At 36.0% G+C, this 19,425-nt stretch overlaps 1 protein-coding gene across 1 annotated transcript in view; it reads right to left on the reverse strand.

Moving 5' to 3' along the window:
* Positions 1-8,361: 8,361 nt before the first annotated feature.
* Positions 8,362-19,425, reverse strand: part of LOC106868503 (uncharacterized) — a 13,925-nt gene continuing 2,861 nt past the window's right edge. Inside the window, exons 2-3 of the mRNA XM_089344629.1 lie at positions 17,273-18,889; positions 8,362-9,993 (exon numbers count right to left, since the gene is read on the reverse strand). Coding sequence (XP_089200755.1) covers positions 8,498-9,993; positions 17,273-18,542 — 2,766 coding nt within the window. The 5' untranslated portion in view covers positions 18,543-18,889 and the 3' untranslated portion in view covers positions 8,362-8,497. The remainder of the gene's footprint in view (positions 9,994-17,272; positions 18,890-19,425) is intronic.

The following is a 19,425-nucleotide window of genomic DNA, read 5'->3' on the forward strand; positions in this document are numbered from 1 at the left end:
TCAAATAAATATTATTTTATCAAAAGCTTTTCACAAAACTAATAAAGTTTTCATTCTATTTCAGCTTTGTTGTAAAAAATTCGTGAATTTTGAAGAGATAAATTGTATTCGAAAGGAAGAAGACAAAATCAAGAGAAAAGAATATATCTAACAGAACAAGATAATAATTTCATATTCATAAAACGGAGAAGATTAACGAAGAAAACAAAATGTTGGCTCTCATTCCTGCCACAGTCTGTGATACAACATCGGTTTATAAGGAAACTACACCAATTCTTGCCCAAATATTACATACACAAAACACAGAGAAAACAGAAGAACAGGAAACAAAAGACACAAAAAAATCTGAAGAATGGGAAATGTCCATGTTACCAAATTTTCTTCATATTGTGACATGTTACCAAACAATAATCAAAACAGACCACATCAATACGTTTATAGATTATGTAAAAGATGAATGTAATCACATGGACTCCATGGGTTTAGATGGATCTTGTATTTTACGTAAAATCAAACGTAAAATGCAAAGATTTCTGGAATTTACAAAGCAAAATAATGATTTTGTTCACCAAAATCTTGATTGGTTTCAACAAAGACTCTTTGACATTTATGTCACCTGTAACCCATACAACCACAAAACCACTGAACCACCAAAAATAACCATGAAATTTCGTCCTCTTTACCCAGTTGTGACCAGAGAAGCAAAGATCGAGGAATCTGGAGAAGAATTTGACAAAATCACAGCAATATCCAATATTGTCATCATAGAGGAGGGAATAGTAACATATTCCCACCATTGTATGACAATATGTTGTGTGACAAGAGACGGTGACAGAAATGATGTCCATTGTCACCAGTTTCACAAGAATCGGTGAAGACATGGTTCTAGCAACCCTCCCGTTCTGAAAACTCATTCTTATTATCAGCCCCACATGTTTCAAGATTAAAAGGATACAGTTGGGGTTACATATGGTGAGTTATTTGGAACATTCTACACTTATAGGTGTAGAAATGTTTGGTAAGAGTGTTTACCAAATTGATTGGGAGAATAACAGAATTCAGAACCAATTCATTACCAAAGAATCACCAACAGATATTGCTGTAGGGGTCCAAAAAAGACTTTTAATTACATTTTCCAATATTAACAGAGTAATCTGTTATAAAGTGGATGGCCAACAGTTATGGGAGGTAGAGACCCATTCTCTGCACCTCCCAAGTAAAATCTCTCTGTACCAAAGCTATTTCTATGTCCCCCAGGGACAGATCATTTACAGGATTTCAGCTAAAGGTGGTGTGACAAAGAGGGACATTGGCAGGAAATGCCATTCTATTTCTGTTGCTAAAGATACCATTTTGGTAACAGATTATTTTGGCAAACCACATGCCATTCAAATAAATGAAGACTTTTGGCCCAAACTGTCATACAACCACCAGCAACATACCCCCAGTTTAAAAGACTATATTGATATTGAGGATTGCAACAACATTACAAACATTCTACCTATGTCTACATCTTCTATATTAATAATTTACAGAAACAAGAAAGCTAAATTATTCACTGATAATGAGGAAATAATTAGCCAAAATAATTTAGTTTTCCTTGAGCTTCCTTCTTTCTCTTGTAGAATAAACACAAACAAATTCCTGGTATTTTATCGTGAAATGAAAGGATTTCAGTGTATCACCTGTCCTGAACTAAGAAAAGGCCCTTTAATAAAGGTCCAAACTGACTACATGGAAATATGTCATATTGTATCAAATAGGTGTTTAGCTGTGACCACCACTGAAAACAAAAACGAGGTCCATATCCTATTGATCAACAAAGATAAAGTTGACATTATTGAAAGAATTTCTCTGGGACATTCTAACGTCACCATTGCTGCAACTCCAATTAATTTTGTAGTCGTAGATGGAAGGAAAAATAAAATGGTATTTTAGTTGACATGTGGTGAAGAACTTTTTCAAAAATACCTTCCATTCTATGGCTACCCTCATCACATCTACTCTGATAATGTTTATTTTTATGTCCTCTTCAAGAGACACTCTATTCTGATATGTTATGATATATATGGAGAAATGAAATGGCAGTGGCAACTGCCTTTCCCTGTTCACCCTCACATTGCTGTTTTCCAAGGAACTGTTTATCTACCGGACACTCAACTCAACAGGGTCCTTCTTTACAAGTATCAGGACCGGTCGTCTGGCTGTTGTTTACACACGAAAAATCCTTATATCAGAAATCTAAATCTACGACTCAAAGACAAGAAGAATGACAAAAAAGTTGTCATTGGCGAAATATGTAATCTGGAGAATGGACAGTTGGTGGTGTCCGACATCAACCATGATTGCTTGTTATACATTTCTAATGAAGGAGACATTGTGTCGAGATTATCTCTGCCGTCTACAGCTACGGATATATGTCGATGGGATTCTCATCAAATAGGTGTCACATTACCCCTACAGAAACAATTAAGGGTCGTTGGAAACCTATCAAAGACAGTGAGAAGTGTATCATTAAGGCAGCCTTATGTACGGGTGTGTAAGATGGGTGAATGTGAAATTGTTTGTTATTGTGATAAACCATCACATTTAGATATTTTAGTCATCAATTATCATAATCAAGTTGAAACAATTAAGACAATTAATATCCCTTTTTTTGTGAAATCATTATCAATAGACAAGGGAACAGAAAAGCTATTAATTGTTACTAGGGGAAAAGTATTTCAGTACAACACTAGAATAGATGGTGGTGGTCATGGTGGTGCACGTCGTCAGAGTAGTGGCAGTGGTAGTAGTAGTAGTATTGAGATGGTGTCCAGTGGTTTAGAGTCCCAGCCAGAAGCTTTCTTCAAGCACATTAGTGGTGGTGGTCATGTCAGTCATCAATCTCGTAGAATTAAGATGGTCCCCAGTGTTTTAATGTCCCAAGTGAAACGTCCCCTCAATCTCTACGGTGGATCTATTGACCAAATGTTTGTATATCTTATAGAGAACAGCCGTATGTTTGCTATAAACGATCATAATTTGTTGGTTAACGATCTCATTACAAATAATCAACTTAATTATTATATCGACCTGGTAGATGTATTTTCTAGACACATTTCTGTCAGTGAAATGTTGTCTTGTTCTTTATATCTACAGGATCTGACAGTTTCTGATAAAGGCAGACATATTCCTCTCCCTCAACATTTGGGAGACAAGGGACCAGTGGGGATTGATCGTTTGGTTATAACTGAAAATAATCTGATTGCAGGATGGGACGAGAAGAATGGAAACATTAAGATATTCACATTGGATGGTCAACTTTTGGATTCTATCAAATGGAATGTTTATAACAAAATTAAAATGTGTCGATGGCAGTCAAACACATTGGTCATTACGAATCAGGGTGATGATGATGATGATAATAAATCCCAATTGCTGACATTAAAAGTGGAATTTCCATTGTCGTTGGTAATTTACCAAACGAGAAATAAATATCATTGTGTGGCTTCTTTATCAAACAATCAACTGGTTCTTAGTAAAAGGAGAGATGGAAGTCATTTGTATTTTGTTGGTATTGATGAGATACATTCGAGTGTGAAGGAAATAAAACAAATAGACATACCAGAACCATTAAGAAGGAGAAAAGAAGATGGAAGTTATTATTATTATGACATCAGGGATATTAAAGTTACTGCTGAAAATGTCATCATTGTCTTCAACACAAGATACATCATTTTCTTCAACAGTGATGGTCAATATTTACATTCAGTCAGACACTACATTGAGTGTTGTATGAGTGATGATGACAGAATGACAATTGATGACAGTTTTTTGTACATTCATGGTTCATGGGAGAGATATTTTGGTTTATCTCGATATGAAAACATTTTGTGTTTGACCCAGGATGGGGAATACAACAGAATATTTTTAAATAAAAGAATTTATAAAGATGAAGTATATTTCTCCAGTATAGACTGTAAAGGACCAAGGTTTGTTGGAATCCCCAGGAGGGGAATGGGGAATGAATTGTATGTTGAAGGGTTGTTTATGGTGAATCGAGAAAAGTTCCCGGTTGCTCGTTTACAAACAGACGAATTTGCTGTTCAAGTAAAAGATTTTGATATTTCTGATGAAGGAAAGACAGTTGTGTGTGAAAAAGCCAATAATGGAAATGTTAAAATATTTAATAAAAACGGGGAGCTGCTATGTCACGGAAATGTGGCAAGTTTAGTTGGTGGTGTGTGTTTTACACAAGGAAAACACATAATGGCCACGGTTCCTAAAAGAAAAGAAATATTTCAACTGAATGGAGAAGATTTGAAGACATCTCAAGCTTGGACAAGTCTCGTCCCTTATGGTGTAATATGGAGAAAAGTGGGGGGTATTTACTGGTGTCAACATATTGAATTGATTGAATGTCATTGCATAAAGATTGATGGGGACCAAGTGAAGGTTCTGGAATCTGTGTCTTTATTAAATCTTGATTCTGGTCTTTGTTTCCCTTCCATTACATCTGGGGAAATATTCGGTAATGAATTAATTAATAAATTGGAATACAGAGGAGATGGAGGAAGAAGAAGTGAATCAGGTGAAATAATTAGTAAAGGTAGATTAAAGGTGAGATGTGGTAATTACATAGCGGAGATTAGTAATTCAGAAATTGATGAAATATCAGTGAGGAGACTTCCATATAGAACAGCAATGGTCCCTTTTTCCATTCCTGCATTCAAGGAACCTGTTTGTTATGATTTTAGGGACATTAGGGACCAGAGAAATAAACTAATTAAGTTAGATGAGAATGTGAGTGTATTGATATTTCGAGAAAGTGTCACATTAATCAGAACAACAACAACAACAACAACAGTGGACATACTTCAACATGAACAAGAAGAAGAACCACTGGACATTTGTCGGTGGACAGATGAATGTTTCATTGTCGCCTTTGGGAAGGAAATGAGGGTCTTCAACAGGGATCTCTGTCATTTAAAAACCATCAGAACTGAGAAATACTACAACAGGATTTATAAATACAATGACAATCAACTCGTGTGTGGTGGTCATTATATTAGAAACATGACTCCAGAAGAGAGAGACAAGAAATACAATGATGGCGATGAAGCTGACACCTTTGTCACTTATTATGTGGATGTGGTTGATTTCAAAGATAGGAAATATGAAGATGAGGTGTGTCAAGGGGAGGCGAGGAGATGGGTGTGTTTTAAGGGAGATGTGGTGGTGGATGATGTGGGAGTCACATCTTTTGGTGATGTTGTTGTTTTGAGGAGGGAGAAGAAGGAGTTTGAAAAGTGGGATGGTTTGTGTTTTGTGGAATGGTTCAGGGAAAAGTCTTTGGTGAGGAGGATAAGAATAGAAGGAACATATTTTGGTATGGAATATTATATTCCAAGACCTCGTCTAACCACAAAGGATAAATGTGTTTATGTAACAGATAGAGACAGCAGTATTTACAAAATACCTGGATATATTGAAGAGGAAACATCTGAAGATATCGAAATCCTGCCAATTGAAGATAATCCAAAATATTTACTCCGCAGGGATTATGATAATGAAGTCTTTCAAGTTCTTGGTTTGGATGTTTCAGAAAATTCTTTGATGGTTTTTGGAATTATTCCTGGACGTCAATCTTTTGCTTTCTTTCATTTTGACAAATAAATATTTCCAGAAATATTAAACTTGAATCTCATTATTATTATTATTATTATTGTAAAAGGGTTCACCTGGGAATCGAACCTGCATTGCATACATTGCATACATTGCATTCTACACACTAACAATTATTATTGCAACATTCCTCAACACGCTCTCTTTCTGTGTGTATATATTTATATACAGTATATGTACATGTGCTTATATATACACACACATATTTACGTACGTATGTATAGAAATAAGGCTATAAACATAAACATGATCTCATTTTTGAATATATATATAGATAGATAAAGAGGTGCTCCAGCATGGCGAGATTCAAATGACTGAAACAAGTAAAAGAATGTATAACAACGCTGGGATAATTTTGCAGTTTTACTAAAATGTATACACATACATACAATATATATATATATATATATATATATATATATATACATCTGTACAGGTGGTATGTCTGTGCAGATGGCACATAAAAAAACACCATTTCGAGCGTGGCCGTTGCCTGTACCGCCTGACTGGCCTTCGTGCCAGTGGCATGTAAAAGCACCCACTACACTCTCGGAGTGGTTGGCGTTAGGAAGGGCATCCAGCTGTAGAAACTCTGCCAAATCAGATTGGAGCGTGGTGTAGCTATCTGGTTTCACCAGTCCTCAGTCAAATCGTCCAACCCATACCAGCATGGAAAGCGGACGTTAAACGATACATCTAAATATTTTGTCTTTGAAATTATTCAAATTTTATACTGATGGAATATTTAAATTGCCTAATAGATGGGAAAAGGTCATTAATAATAATGGAAATTATTTCATTGAGTATAATATATTGAAAGGCCAATTATTTATATCCATTATTGCATATTAAAAAACACTCAGAACATTCCGGACAATATAATTCTTTCATTTGTCACCAGATTGATAGTCGTTCAGAGAAGGATGTTGAGTAGGACTATGATAAATAGGAGGGGACAGGCGATAACCAAAACCTGGTCAACACCTTCCTGCATACCAAATACATTAGAGTACTCATTGTTAAGTCTCACTATCCATTCATCTCTTAGTTTTGCAGCAGCTACCATATAAGGGAGTGAGTCTCCCATCCAAATGTTTCCTCTGGCTTCACAAATGCTAAGTACATTGGTTTAATTCTTGTTCAATACTTCTGAAATTGCCCAACTACAAAGAGATTATCAATAGTGCTTCTCTACAGCATGAAGCTAAATTGCATCTCATCAAGGTTCAGTCTCTTTCTAATTAACCGGACTAACTCTTTCAATGGCTTCCATAGCCTGGTCCTATAATCTGAAAATATCTGCATTTACTTCTGTCTAAGGCATCTCCTTTACCCATGAAACATTTTGACTGTTATGTTGTTACATCAAGCATTGGTAATGATACCATCCTGGACAACCTTACTAATTAAATGGTGACAAAGCTCTATCCCAGTATGCCACATATTTTAAGCACTATAGAAATAATTCCCGATGGACAAGGAGCTTTCAGTCTTCATATTCTTAACTGCTGACAAGAATGGTTGCACGTTCTCTTATGCTCACACATTTAGTAGCACTTCCATGCCTAGACTATTTACAATCAGTGAATGCAAGTCTGCAATTATCCATCTACACACACATCTTCAATTTCTGCAAACCAGAATACCTCATAATTTTTATCCTCAAATAATAGAATGTAAGCATACCTGTTTTGTTTATTTTACCCCATGCTAAGTAAAACTGTTTCCCAGCTACCAGCTGTTCCCATTCTTCCAAGAATGCCTCTTTGCTTTCATTGCTCAGTATACTTCCCTGTTCAACCATCATGTCACCCTTCACCTGCCTGGCATTTTAGACCAGCTACAGATTTGTCCAGCAGCTCTACACAGGTTGTCTCCTAAGAACTTCCAAATACCTTCTATCTTATATATCTCCACTCCCTCCTTTTTGTTAAAGGCTTTAATTAGTAGCTCACCCCTCAAACTGCTTTAAGGATCCCTAAGTTTTTAGGACTTCCAAATTGGTTGAAATCTCTCCAACTGTTTTAAGGAGCCCTAAATTTCTAGGGCTTCCTCTTCCAAATTGGCTGAAATCTCTCACAGCTTCAAGCCCTAAGCCTCAAATCACTAACTGCTATCCTATGTTGGGAAGTCCATTTTTTTTTACCAAGGAATGACTCAGCATTCAGAAGTGCCTGCCTATCCAGCCAAAATGGTGAGAAATTAGCCAATCTGGTTTGTGTGCCACAAGATTCATAGGGGATCAAATGGCTGGTAGGTTCCCCCAAGTTCTGGAGTCAGCATTGACAAAATCAGGATGGGGCTGAAAATGATCAGAATATCCTCCAAAAAGTTTCTCAGTTTCATGAAAATAATCCTTATCTGGATCCCCGATAACAAATCTCTGCAGAGTTTAAAGAAAATAACAAGGAATCAATCTGGTGTGGGGCATTAAACTATACTTATGCCTTATGTTCTTCCTTTGTGGCCTCTTCTGTTTTGTACTTGGGGGGGGGGGGGTCATTATTTATTTGACAACTTTACAATATTGCAGTGTATGAAAAGCATTTGAAAGATAATAAGCAGTAGATATACTGCAAAGGATGCAATATACAAGAAAGAACAAGATATAAGGTTGTCAGGAGGAAGAGGTTTGATATAGAGATTCTAACATTGCAGAAAGTCAAAAGGTTAAAAAAAAAAGAAAAAGAAATCTAAAGGTTTTCAAAATGCTTTTATTTCAATTGCATAAAATGCAAGATTATTAAAAATAAACAGTAAACAAGAAACTGCAGAAGCTCTTGTATGGATAAATTTGTGTCTAGCTAATTTACAACTTTCAGAGAATGATTCACAACAGATAGGAGTGATATGGTCTCTCTCCTGTACGCATACATTTGTGTCTCGTTAAGCTACTACTATGAGAGAATGATTTACCACAGATATCACAATGATATGGTTTCTCTCCTGTATGAATACGTATATGTCCTGTTAAGTGAATACTTTGAGAGAATAATTTACCACAGATGTCACAATGATATGGTTTCACCCCAATATGAATGAGTTTGTGTTTTGCTAAGTTACTATTATAAGAGAATGATTTACCACAGACATCACAGTGATAAGGTTTCTCTCCTGTATGAACATGTTTGTGTTCAGTTAAACCAATATGTCGAGAGAATGATTTACCACAGACATCACAACGATATGGTTTCTCTCCTGTATGAATATGTTTGTGTTCTGTTAAGCGAATACTTTGTGAGAATGATTTACCGCAGACATCACAGTGATATGGTTTCTCTCCTGTATGAATACGAATGTGTTTGACTAAGATAACTTTTTGAGAGAATGATTTATCACAAATATCACACTGATATGGTTTCTCTCCTGTATGAACACGTTTGTGTATAGTTAAGGCACCATTCTGAGAGAATGATTTACCACAGATATCACACTGATATGGCTTCTCTCCTGTATGAGTACGTTTATGTGCAGTAACACTACTACGGTTAGTGAATGATTTATCACAGATATCACAGTCATTTGATTCCTCTCCTGAATGAATATGTTTGAGTCTAGTTCTATCAATATTTGCTGTGTACGAGTTACCACAAATATCAAAGTGATGTGGTTTCTCTCCTGTATGAGTACGTTTATGTTTAGTTAAGATACTTTTTGAAGAGAATGATTTACCACAGATATCACAGGGATATGGTTTCTCACCTGTATGAGTACGTTTGTGTGTAGATAAAACACTTTTTGAAGAGAATGATTTACCACAGATATCACACTGATATGGTTTCTCTCCTGTATGGACACGCTTGTGTATAATTAAGGCACGATTATAAGAGTATGATACACCACAGATATCACACTGATATGGTTTCTCTCCTGTATGAGTACGATTGTGCTTTGTTAAGGCAGTATTTTCAGAGAATGATTTACCACAGATATCACAATGATATGGTTTCTCTCCTGTATGAATACGTATGTGCGTATATAAGTGACTACTTTGAGAGAATGATTTACCACAGATATCACAATGATATGGTTTCTCGCCTGTATGAATAAGTTTGTGACCAGTTAAGTGAATACTTTGAGAGAATGATTTACCACAGACATCACAGTGAAATGGCTTCTCTCCTGTATGAATGCGTTGGTGTGTAGCTAAGTGATTATTATCAGAGAAAGATTTACCACAGACATCACAATGACATGGTTTCTCTCCCGTATGAATACGTTTATGTCTAGTTAAGATACTATTATGAGAAAAGGATTTACCACAGACATCACAGTGATATGGTTTCTCTCTTGTATGAATACGTTTGTGCATAAGTAGGTCACTTTCTTGAAAGAAGGACTTTGTACAGATATCACAATCATATGATCTCATCTCTTTTGTCATGGGTTCAGAGGAAATCAATTCTACAATTTTCCCTGACTCTTCCATTATTTTTCCTCTCAAATCCAAGTTTGTATATTTTTCTTGCTTTCCTTCTTATATTTTATTTCTTACAAATATTTCTACTGCTGTATTTCCTGTATCAACAGTTCCAAAAATTTATCCAACTTCAATCAGCACACAGGTTCCTCTTCTTCACACTCCAGTCAGGGAGGTTCACAAATTTAGCTCATAATATTATATCAGAGCAAATGTTTCACAGGAATTCTATCACAGATTTGTAGAAACAATCTGATACATCTGTTTCACATATTTTCTTTTTGTCTTCAAAACAGGATAGAAATTGAGGATGTTTCTTCTGTTATGTCAACGTTGTCTGATGTTCTGAAATTAGATAGAAACAACAGCGTAAGATGTAGAGGTTACTTAAAAAATATGGATTCATTTACCTTGACAACTGAGCTTAATGCCAACAGCTCCCTAAAGAAGTGCCAAGCTCTCAAAATAGAGGGAACATGTAGAAGTGGGACACCCAGGAAGACATGGAATGAAGTACTGAAGTGCGAACTCAGAATGCCAAACCTTTCATGTGATATGACAAAAGACTGAGGTTCCTGGTGCCTTGCTGTACTCAAGAAGACCCACACTGCATAACAGATGTGTTAAGACTCGTTCCTCCAGTGGGGAAAAGTACTTGTGACTGTTTCATAAAAGTGGTTGTGCAGTGTCATAAAAGCACGGCCATGTTAAAATGTTCGTTTGGTGCCACATAAAAGCACACTGTGAAGTGGTGGGGAACAGGAAGGGCATCCAGCTATAGAAACGATCACAAATCAGACTGGAGTCTGCTGCAGCTCCCCAGCTCTGGTCAAATCATGCAACCCATGTCAGCAGTAACAATCGATGAAACAAAACAAAAGTATTCGTTTCCAAACATTTCAGTGGTTGGAGTGTACTGGAGAAGATTTCTCAAACTAAAACACACAATAAACAGTTAAACTAAAGCGTTTAACCCGAGCAAAAAACAAACAAAAACAAAAGAAAAATATTGTAAAACAACTTGCCCTAAACGAACATTAAAAAAAAAAAATGTGCACTTGTGAACAGGGTTTTGGCGGTGGAGTAGAGGACTCGGAAAATTCACATCATGAATGTTCTGAGTTGCCTCACCAGAGACAAGAAACAAAAGAACAATAGTGTAATAAGTGCAAAACAACTTGCTCTAAACGAATATGAAAAAAAAACTCGCGAAGGAGGGTGGGGAGAGGACTCGGCAAAAAGGACCATGTCCTTTAAACTATAGTGTTTGACCCGAGCAAAAAAACAAAAGGAAAATAGTGTTATAGGTGTAAAACAACTTGCTCTAAATGAATCTGAAAAAAAAAAAAAAAAAAAAAATGCGCGCTCGTGAAAGCGGGGTGGGGGGAGAGGACTCGGAAAATTCACATCGTGAATGTTCCGAGAGGTATCAAAAATTTTCTTTTCTTTTCGGTTTCTCGTTCTATTCCATCGAAAAGCCAGATAGTTTTCACAAGTCTTCCACGATTATATTTTCTCCTTACGATAACAGTCTCATCAATTTTCACTTCGACTCCTGGCCCACCGATCTGATCTTGGTGATTCTCCACCCGATGCTGACAAACTTCCGAACAGAAAGATCTCCAATCAAATTTTCCATAATTGATCTATGCGACCAACTGTCTGTAAGGAAGTGGTTCACAGACAAAGGAACCTTCCACGGTGGTAACTGGCTGCACTCTTAAAACGTGTTATGGTAGAGGAATACAGAATATCCACATTCCGTGGGCCTTTGTCTACGCCGGCGAACAATCTTTCGACATCGGAAGATGCAAGTTGAATTACATGTAGGACAATCTACAGTACCGGGAATAACATTGTGTCTACGAAAACAATCTAATGCCTCACTGTCATTACCAAATCGGCGAACTCCATCATACAAAGTCGATTAACATGAATTGCAAAGTACTATTCACATCGTGAACGTTCCGAGTCACCTCACCAGAGCCATGAAAGAAAAGAAAAATAGTGCAATAAATGTAAAACAACTTGCTCTGAACGTATACGAAAAAAAAAGAAGAAAAAAATGAGCTCACGCGAAAGGCGGGGTTTTACACGTATTAGACTAATTTTTTAAAAATTCTTGAGCTCAGGTCAGACACTATAGTTTAGAGGCCATGGACTGACGATGTGAATATTCCAAGTCCTCTCCCCACCCCACCGTTCGTGACTCGCATTTTTTTTTTTTTTTTTTAATATTCGTTCAGAGCAAGTTGTTTTACACCTATTAGACTAATTTTGGAAACAAATGGAGTGTGTAGAAGGTAGCTTTCATAGCTAGAAATAGCAAACAAATCTCGAAGAAATCAGGTACCTCTCTTCGATACATAGAAATAGCAGCCAAATCCCGCACTAATCATAGACATTTTCCCTTCAAAGCTAGAAATAGCAACCAAATCCTGCACTAAACATATACATTTCCCATTCATAAAACATAAAAGGGAAACAAAGAATCGACGCGCCAAAAACCGAACGTCTACAGAATTAAAGACATTGACTATTTCTATCGTTTAATACTTACGGAAATGTTTCGTAAAGGATAGTGTTGTTATATATGTGTGTATCTGGTAGTTGAGAAATGCATTATAAGCATTATATATATATTCTCAACCGATGAAGTGGACAAGACACGTAACCGAATATAAATATGGATGAAATACATTCAATGCGCATGCGTATGACGAAAATAGTTATGGTAGCTAACTCTTCTTGTATCCCTTTCGGTTTTAGTATATTCAAGTTAATTATATGTGTTTGCTTGTGTGCGAACATATTACAAGTATCGTCAGCTGAGAAAGAAAAACTCATGCACAGATTTTCTTTACTTCCTTATAAAAAGGATACATAGAGGGGACAAACAAGGACAGGTAGACTCTTTACAAAAGATTAAAATGGATGGGTTTATAGATATGTATGACGGATGGTATTTTAATTTCTTCAGATTAGTGAACTAACCTACCGGTTGATTTCCTTTTTTGGTAACCATTTCCGTCCTTTTATGCTTGGACCGACCGTGCAATCATGGCTCCTTGCATTCTCAGCTTTCTTACGACTTTCATCCATCTTTTCTCAAATATTCTTATCGGCAGGCTCCTCCTCTCCTAACGGATCTTACTGGAAAGATGGGCAGTGAAGTAATTCACTAGCCCTCATCCGGAGATGAATTGGCCTGTCGCGATCCATTTCGCTCACATCTTCCATACCGTGTCTTTCAATATGGTTACTACACAAAGAAATACTGTCTTCTTTTCTCTGGAGAAAGAGGAAGGTGGTACAATCTTTATCATGGACTCAGTCGAGAGCCGTACTCTTTTCGCATCCGACATTAGCTGTTCGGCATAGGTTATCAACTCCCTCAACTCCTCTCAGTGTACGAAGGCGTGCGTGACCGTTTCATTGGCATGCCTGCACCTCAGACACGTGGGGGGAAGTGTCATAACTATGCCTTGATAACCTTTCCCAAACTGGTAAGGCCAATCAGTAGCACAGCCAGGTCAAGGATTTCTAGTAGTTATCCAGAAATCTCGACCCGAAGAGGCTGGATAGCTGCCTCTTATCAAAGCCCACAGTCTTCCCCAGGAGCTAACTCTTCAGAAATCCCTTTCCAGTTAATTTATTCATGTTTGTATGCGTGCATATTAATATCTGACTTTATTGCCCATCCTATCACGTTCTTATATGCCACTGCTCACCACGCCCTTCCCCTTCTATCTTCATTGGGCCATTCATTCTTTGCCATCTTCACCCAAATATTTCAGCTTAGTCGTGATATCTGCATCGAATCATTCTCTGAAAGTCATGTCTTAGCTAAGCATGTTTCTATTGATATGAGAACGTAATTATATAAAGGTGACACTTCATAACAACATCAACAGGCATTTTAAAATTGCTTAAATTGAGGTTAGCTTTGTAGGTTTTAGCCACAGAAACAATTAATCCATTCGTTGTGGCTCTCGTTTTTAGGCTGTTATTTACAGTTGGTTGACCTTTCTTGGCACCAATCTCTACTTGCCTCCTACAGCATGCAGCAAAATGCTTTCCTGTCAAACTTGCTTCTATAAGAAACAAATGCTCAACAATCATTAAGTTTAAATTTATTCATACATCAAAAGAAATACAACAGATGTAGATACAGCTTTCTAGCACAATATTTTACATCACTCCATCTCTAACTACATTCTTGATGCTTTTAATACAAATAAATTCTTAGGGTTTAAAAAAAAAATTTTTCAAGAAATTCTATACGATACAGTGTCTCGACACCAATGTTGTTGTATTGGCTATAAAGGCATTTCTCAATTGTCTGTGTATATTTAATACCAATGTGCAGCTTTCTCAATTATATCGTGAAAAATCTTTTTGGTGAACATAGTCCAACATCAACAGCTATCAAGAGTGAAGGACGAGGAGGATAAGAAGGTGGTACATTTTATTAGATGTTACAAACACCCTCCCTCCCACATGTACTATTGTTTTTGAACTTTTATTTTACAATGCTGTAAGGGTTAGACGAGTATGTTGAAGCAGAGGTTTCTGTGGTCAGGTTCTCTTTCTGCTGCCAAATGCCATCTGTTCCAAGTGAAGTAATAAATCTCCTAGTCTAGACCTAACACTGTTATATGCAACTCTGGAAACTGAGGACACCACTTCAAAGAGCCCTGTATTCACAAAGATCGTGTGGTATGTCAGTACATGTCAAGCAACCTAGACATGGTTACAACATGCAATGCAAGTAAATGACGCCTGTGAATAGTAATTGAGACAAAGAGATATACGAACTCACTCGCACACAGATACAGCTGTGTGCATATATGTGTATATAGGAGAGGAAAATAGAAATGTTTTTGGTATTATTTATTCTCCATTACATGTGTTTCATTTTCCGATCGCAATTTATATGTAATGTAAACATGTAAGGAATTTCCCATTAGAAGAATTTTTCATAATATGAAACTACATATGGATGAAGCATTTATGTTTAGCTATGTACAGGAGCTTCAGACATTCCAAAATATATATATATATATATATATATATATACACACATATATATATACATATATATACACATATATATACATATATATATACATATACATATATATATATATATACATATATATATATATATATATATATACATATATATATATATATACATATATATATATATACATATATATATATATATATATATATATATATATATATATACATATATATATATATATATCAGCACTCACATGCACTTCATAAGCATATATACATCAACAAACACATATACCAGGTCATCCCATAAGTTCTGTCCGATTTTACCTTTTTTAAAATTGAATGAAATTTAATAGTATTTTAGAATGTCTAATGGAATTAAAAATTATTTTTATGCATTTGTGTACATTTAAACTAGTTAGAAATTATTTTACAGAATAATAGAATTAAAATTTCTTTGATTAAAACCCTTTCTAACATGGAAGTATCCAAAGAGCATTTGAGGCACATAATGCTTTACGGCCGGGTTAGTATTGAAAGGATTAAATCATCCTGTTGCACTAACAAAATTCATCACATATTTGCATACATATACACACAAAGTGAGAGCTATATACTTTATATAGAATGAGAGAGAGTGTGGCAAATATACAGTTTATCATGAGGAAAATGAAAAGTGAAAGAGACAGACAAATAGAGAGGCCTTTTTTGTTGCCGTCACAGATTTTCAAGCATCAATAGTAACTGAAAATGTTCAAACTTAGTATATTGATGTACTTTTTCACACTGAATCTGAGTTTATGATTAATTTAGTTGAGAAAAACGTTAGAAAATTTTTTATAGAGGAATGCATATGTCAGGTCGCAGAGACTTCATAATATGGTGGTGGAAGCTAAATGTGTCCACCTTGAGTAAACTATTATCTCATCATCATCATCATCGTTTAACGTCTGCTTTCCATGCTAGCATGGGTTGGACGATTTGACTGAGGAATGGTGAAACCGGATGGCAACACCAGGCTCCAATCTAATTTGGCAGAGTTTCTACAGCTGGATGCCCTTCCTAACACCAACCACTCAGAGAGTGTAGTGGGTGCTTTTACGTGTCACCCGCACGAGGGCCAGTCAGGCGGTACTGGCAACGGTCACGCTCAAAATGGTGTCTTTTATGTGCCACCCGCACAAGAGCCAGTCCAGGGGCACTGGCAACGATCTTGCTCGAAAATCCTATGAAGGCCAGTCTATCTCCCAACCATAATCTAGTTGATGTTTTTTGGTCTTTTATTATACTTTTATTTTTGGATGGGATACTGTGTTTTATATTATTTTTATGCAAACTGTCAAACTTAACCCAAACACCCAGCATGTATAAAGCCACATGTTGCTCAATTAGTCATACATAAAATAAATGACACTAGAAATAGATCATAGGTGAACTGGCTTTTGTTTAGAATTATCTGCTAAACAACTATTTCGAGTTGTTAACACATAAAGACAGGGAATAATTCTGTTGTCCATCATGTAAATATCTCATACAGATATTTACATGATTGTAGAGGAGTTGGAAGTACAACTCCTGAAAAGCTAGTGAAACTAGAATACATTTCTTGCTATAATGCATGGGTTCCTGACAAACTCTCAGAAAAGAATTGCTTGAACCAGTATTCCGTTTGAAATATGCTTTTGAAATGGAATGAAAGTATTCCTAATCTGGACCCTTGAAAACATATCTCTGCAAAGTTTAATTTAAAGAAAATAACAAGGAATCAATCTGTTGTGGGGCACTAAACTATACTTATGCCTCATGTTCTTCTTTGTGGTCTCTTCTGTTTTGTACTTGGGGGGGGGGGGGGGGGGGTCATGTTTATGTACATATTTGACAACTTTACAATATTCCTGTGTATGAAAGAGTCATAACAGATGTTATTGTGTAACGTATTTACTGAGTGAAACATTTAAAACATAATAAACAAGAAATATACTGTACAGGATGTGATATTCAAGAAAGAATACTGTGTAAGATTGTCCACAGGAGGAAGAGGTTTGGTATAGAAGTCCTTATAACATGGAGAGAAAGGAGGTGAACATTACAAAAACAAAAGATGCTCGCTTTTCCCTTTCTCTCTTGTATGAATACGTTTGTGTCTCGTTAATTTACTATTTTCAGAGAATGATTTACCACAGATAATACAGTGATATGGCTTCTCTCCTGTATGAATACGTTTGTGCATAGTTAAGTGAATGCTCTGAGAGAATGATTTACCACAGACATCACAAGGAAATGGTTTCTCACCTGTATGAATACGTCTGTGTTGTGTTAAGTTACTATTATTAGAGAATGATTTACCACAGATATCACATTGATATGGTCTTTCTCCTGTATGAATACGTATATGTTCAGTTAAGTGATTGCTTTGAGAGAATGATTTACCACAGACATCACAGTGATGTGGTCTCTCTCCTGTATGAATAGATTTGTGTACAGTTAAGACACTATTATGAGAGAATGATTTACCACAGACATCACAATGAAATGGTTTCTCTCCTGTATGAATACATTTGTGTTTAGTTAAGTGAATACTTTGAGAGAATACTTTACCACAGATATCACAATGATATGGTTTCTCCCCTGTATGAACGCGCTTGTGTTGCGTTAAGTTACTGTTATGAAAGAATGATTTACCACAGAAGTCACACAGATATGGCTTCTCTCCTGTATGAATATAATTGTGTTTTGTTAATGCAATATTTTCAGAGAAAGATTTACCACAAATATCACAATGATATGGTGTCTCTCCTGTATGAACACGTCTGTGTATAATTAAGGAACTATTAGCAGAGAAAGATTTACCACAGATATCACAGTGATACGGTTTCTCTCCTGTATGAATACGTCTGTGTTTCGTTAATTGATTACTTTGAGAGAATGATTTACCACAGATATCGCACTGATATGGCTTCTCTCCTGTATGAACACGTTTGTGCATAGTTAAGGTGCTACTATCGGTGTATGATATACCACAGATATCACAATGATATGGCTTTTCTCCTGTATGAATACGATTGTGCTTTGTTAAGGCAGTATTTTCAGAGAATGATTTACCACAGGTATCACAGTGATATGGTTTCTCTCCCGTATGAATACGTTTGTGTGTAGATAAATGACTACTTTGAGAGAATGATTTACCACAGACATCACAATGATATGGTTTCTCGCCTGTATGAGTACGTTTGTGTGTAGTTAAGTGAATACTTTGGGAGAATGATTTACCACACACATCACAGTGATATGGTTTTTCCCCTGTATGAAAACTTAGGCTACTGTTTTGAAGGAAGGACCTTGTATACATATCACTGTCATATGATCTCATCTGTTTTGTCATGTGTTCTGAGGAAATCCATTCTACAATTTTCTCTCTCTCTTCCATTATTTTTCTTCTCAAATCCAAGAATATATATTTTTCTTGTTTTTGTTCGTATGCTTTATTTCTTACAAATATTTCTACGGTTGAATTTCTGTCCAGTTTAGCAAAAATTCCATAAATGTATCCAATTTTATCAGCACACAGGTTCCTCTTCTTCACACTCCAGTCAGGGAGGTGCACAAATTTATCTAATAATACTAATATATCAGAGCAAATGTTTCACAGGAATTCTCTCACATATTTGTAGAAACAATCTGATACATCTGTTTCGCATAATATTTTCTTTTTGTCTTCAAAACAGGATAGATATTGAGGATGTTTCTTCTGTTATGTCAACGTTGTCTGATGTTCTGAAATTAGATAGAAACAACAGCGTAAGATGTAGAGGTTACTTAAAAAATATGGATTCATTTGTATTGAGATAAACTGTAAAAATAGACATTTACCTTGACAACTGAGCAGAATGCCAACAGCTCCCTAAAGAAGTGCCAAGCTCTCAAAATAGAGGGAACATGTAGAAGTGGGACACCCAGGAAGACATGGAATGAAGTACTGAAGTGCGAACTCAGAATGCCAAACCTTTCATGTGATATGACAAAAGACTGAGGTCCATAAAATTGTTTGGTATTGGATATTCATCATGTAGTGTTCGTGGTCAATTTAATCATAGTCCAAAAAATTCTCTAATGCCAAAATACTATGATGTAGATTAAAGAGTATGGAAGACCCTACATTGAAAAAACTATGTCCATTTACGAAGGAGTTCTGGGCAGAATGTTATAGTCCGTGACTATCCTTAAGACATAACGAATGTGTAGGTAAAGTCTGGAGAAAATCGGTTGAGAATTGTGCTAAGAATTGTGGAAATGTATGCTTTAGTCATTAT

This window comes from Octopus bimaculoides, chromosome 28, assembly GCF_046866305.1.
Source record: "Octopus bimaculoides isolate indiv1 chromosome 28, ASM4686630v1, whole genome shotgun sequence".
Classification (NCBI taxonomy): domain Eukaryota; kingdom Metazoa; phylum Mollusca; class Cephalopoda; order Octopoda; family Octopodidae; genus Octopus; species Octopus bimaculoides.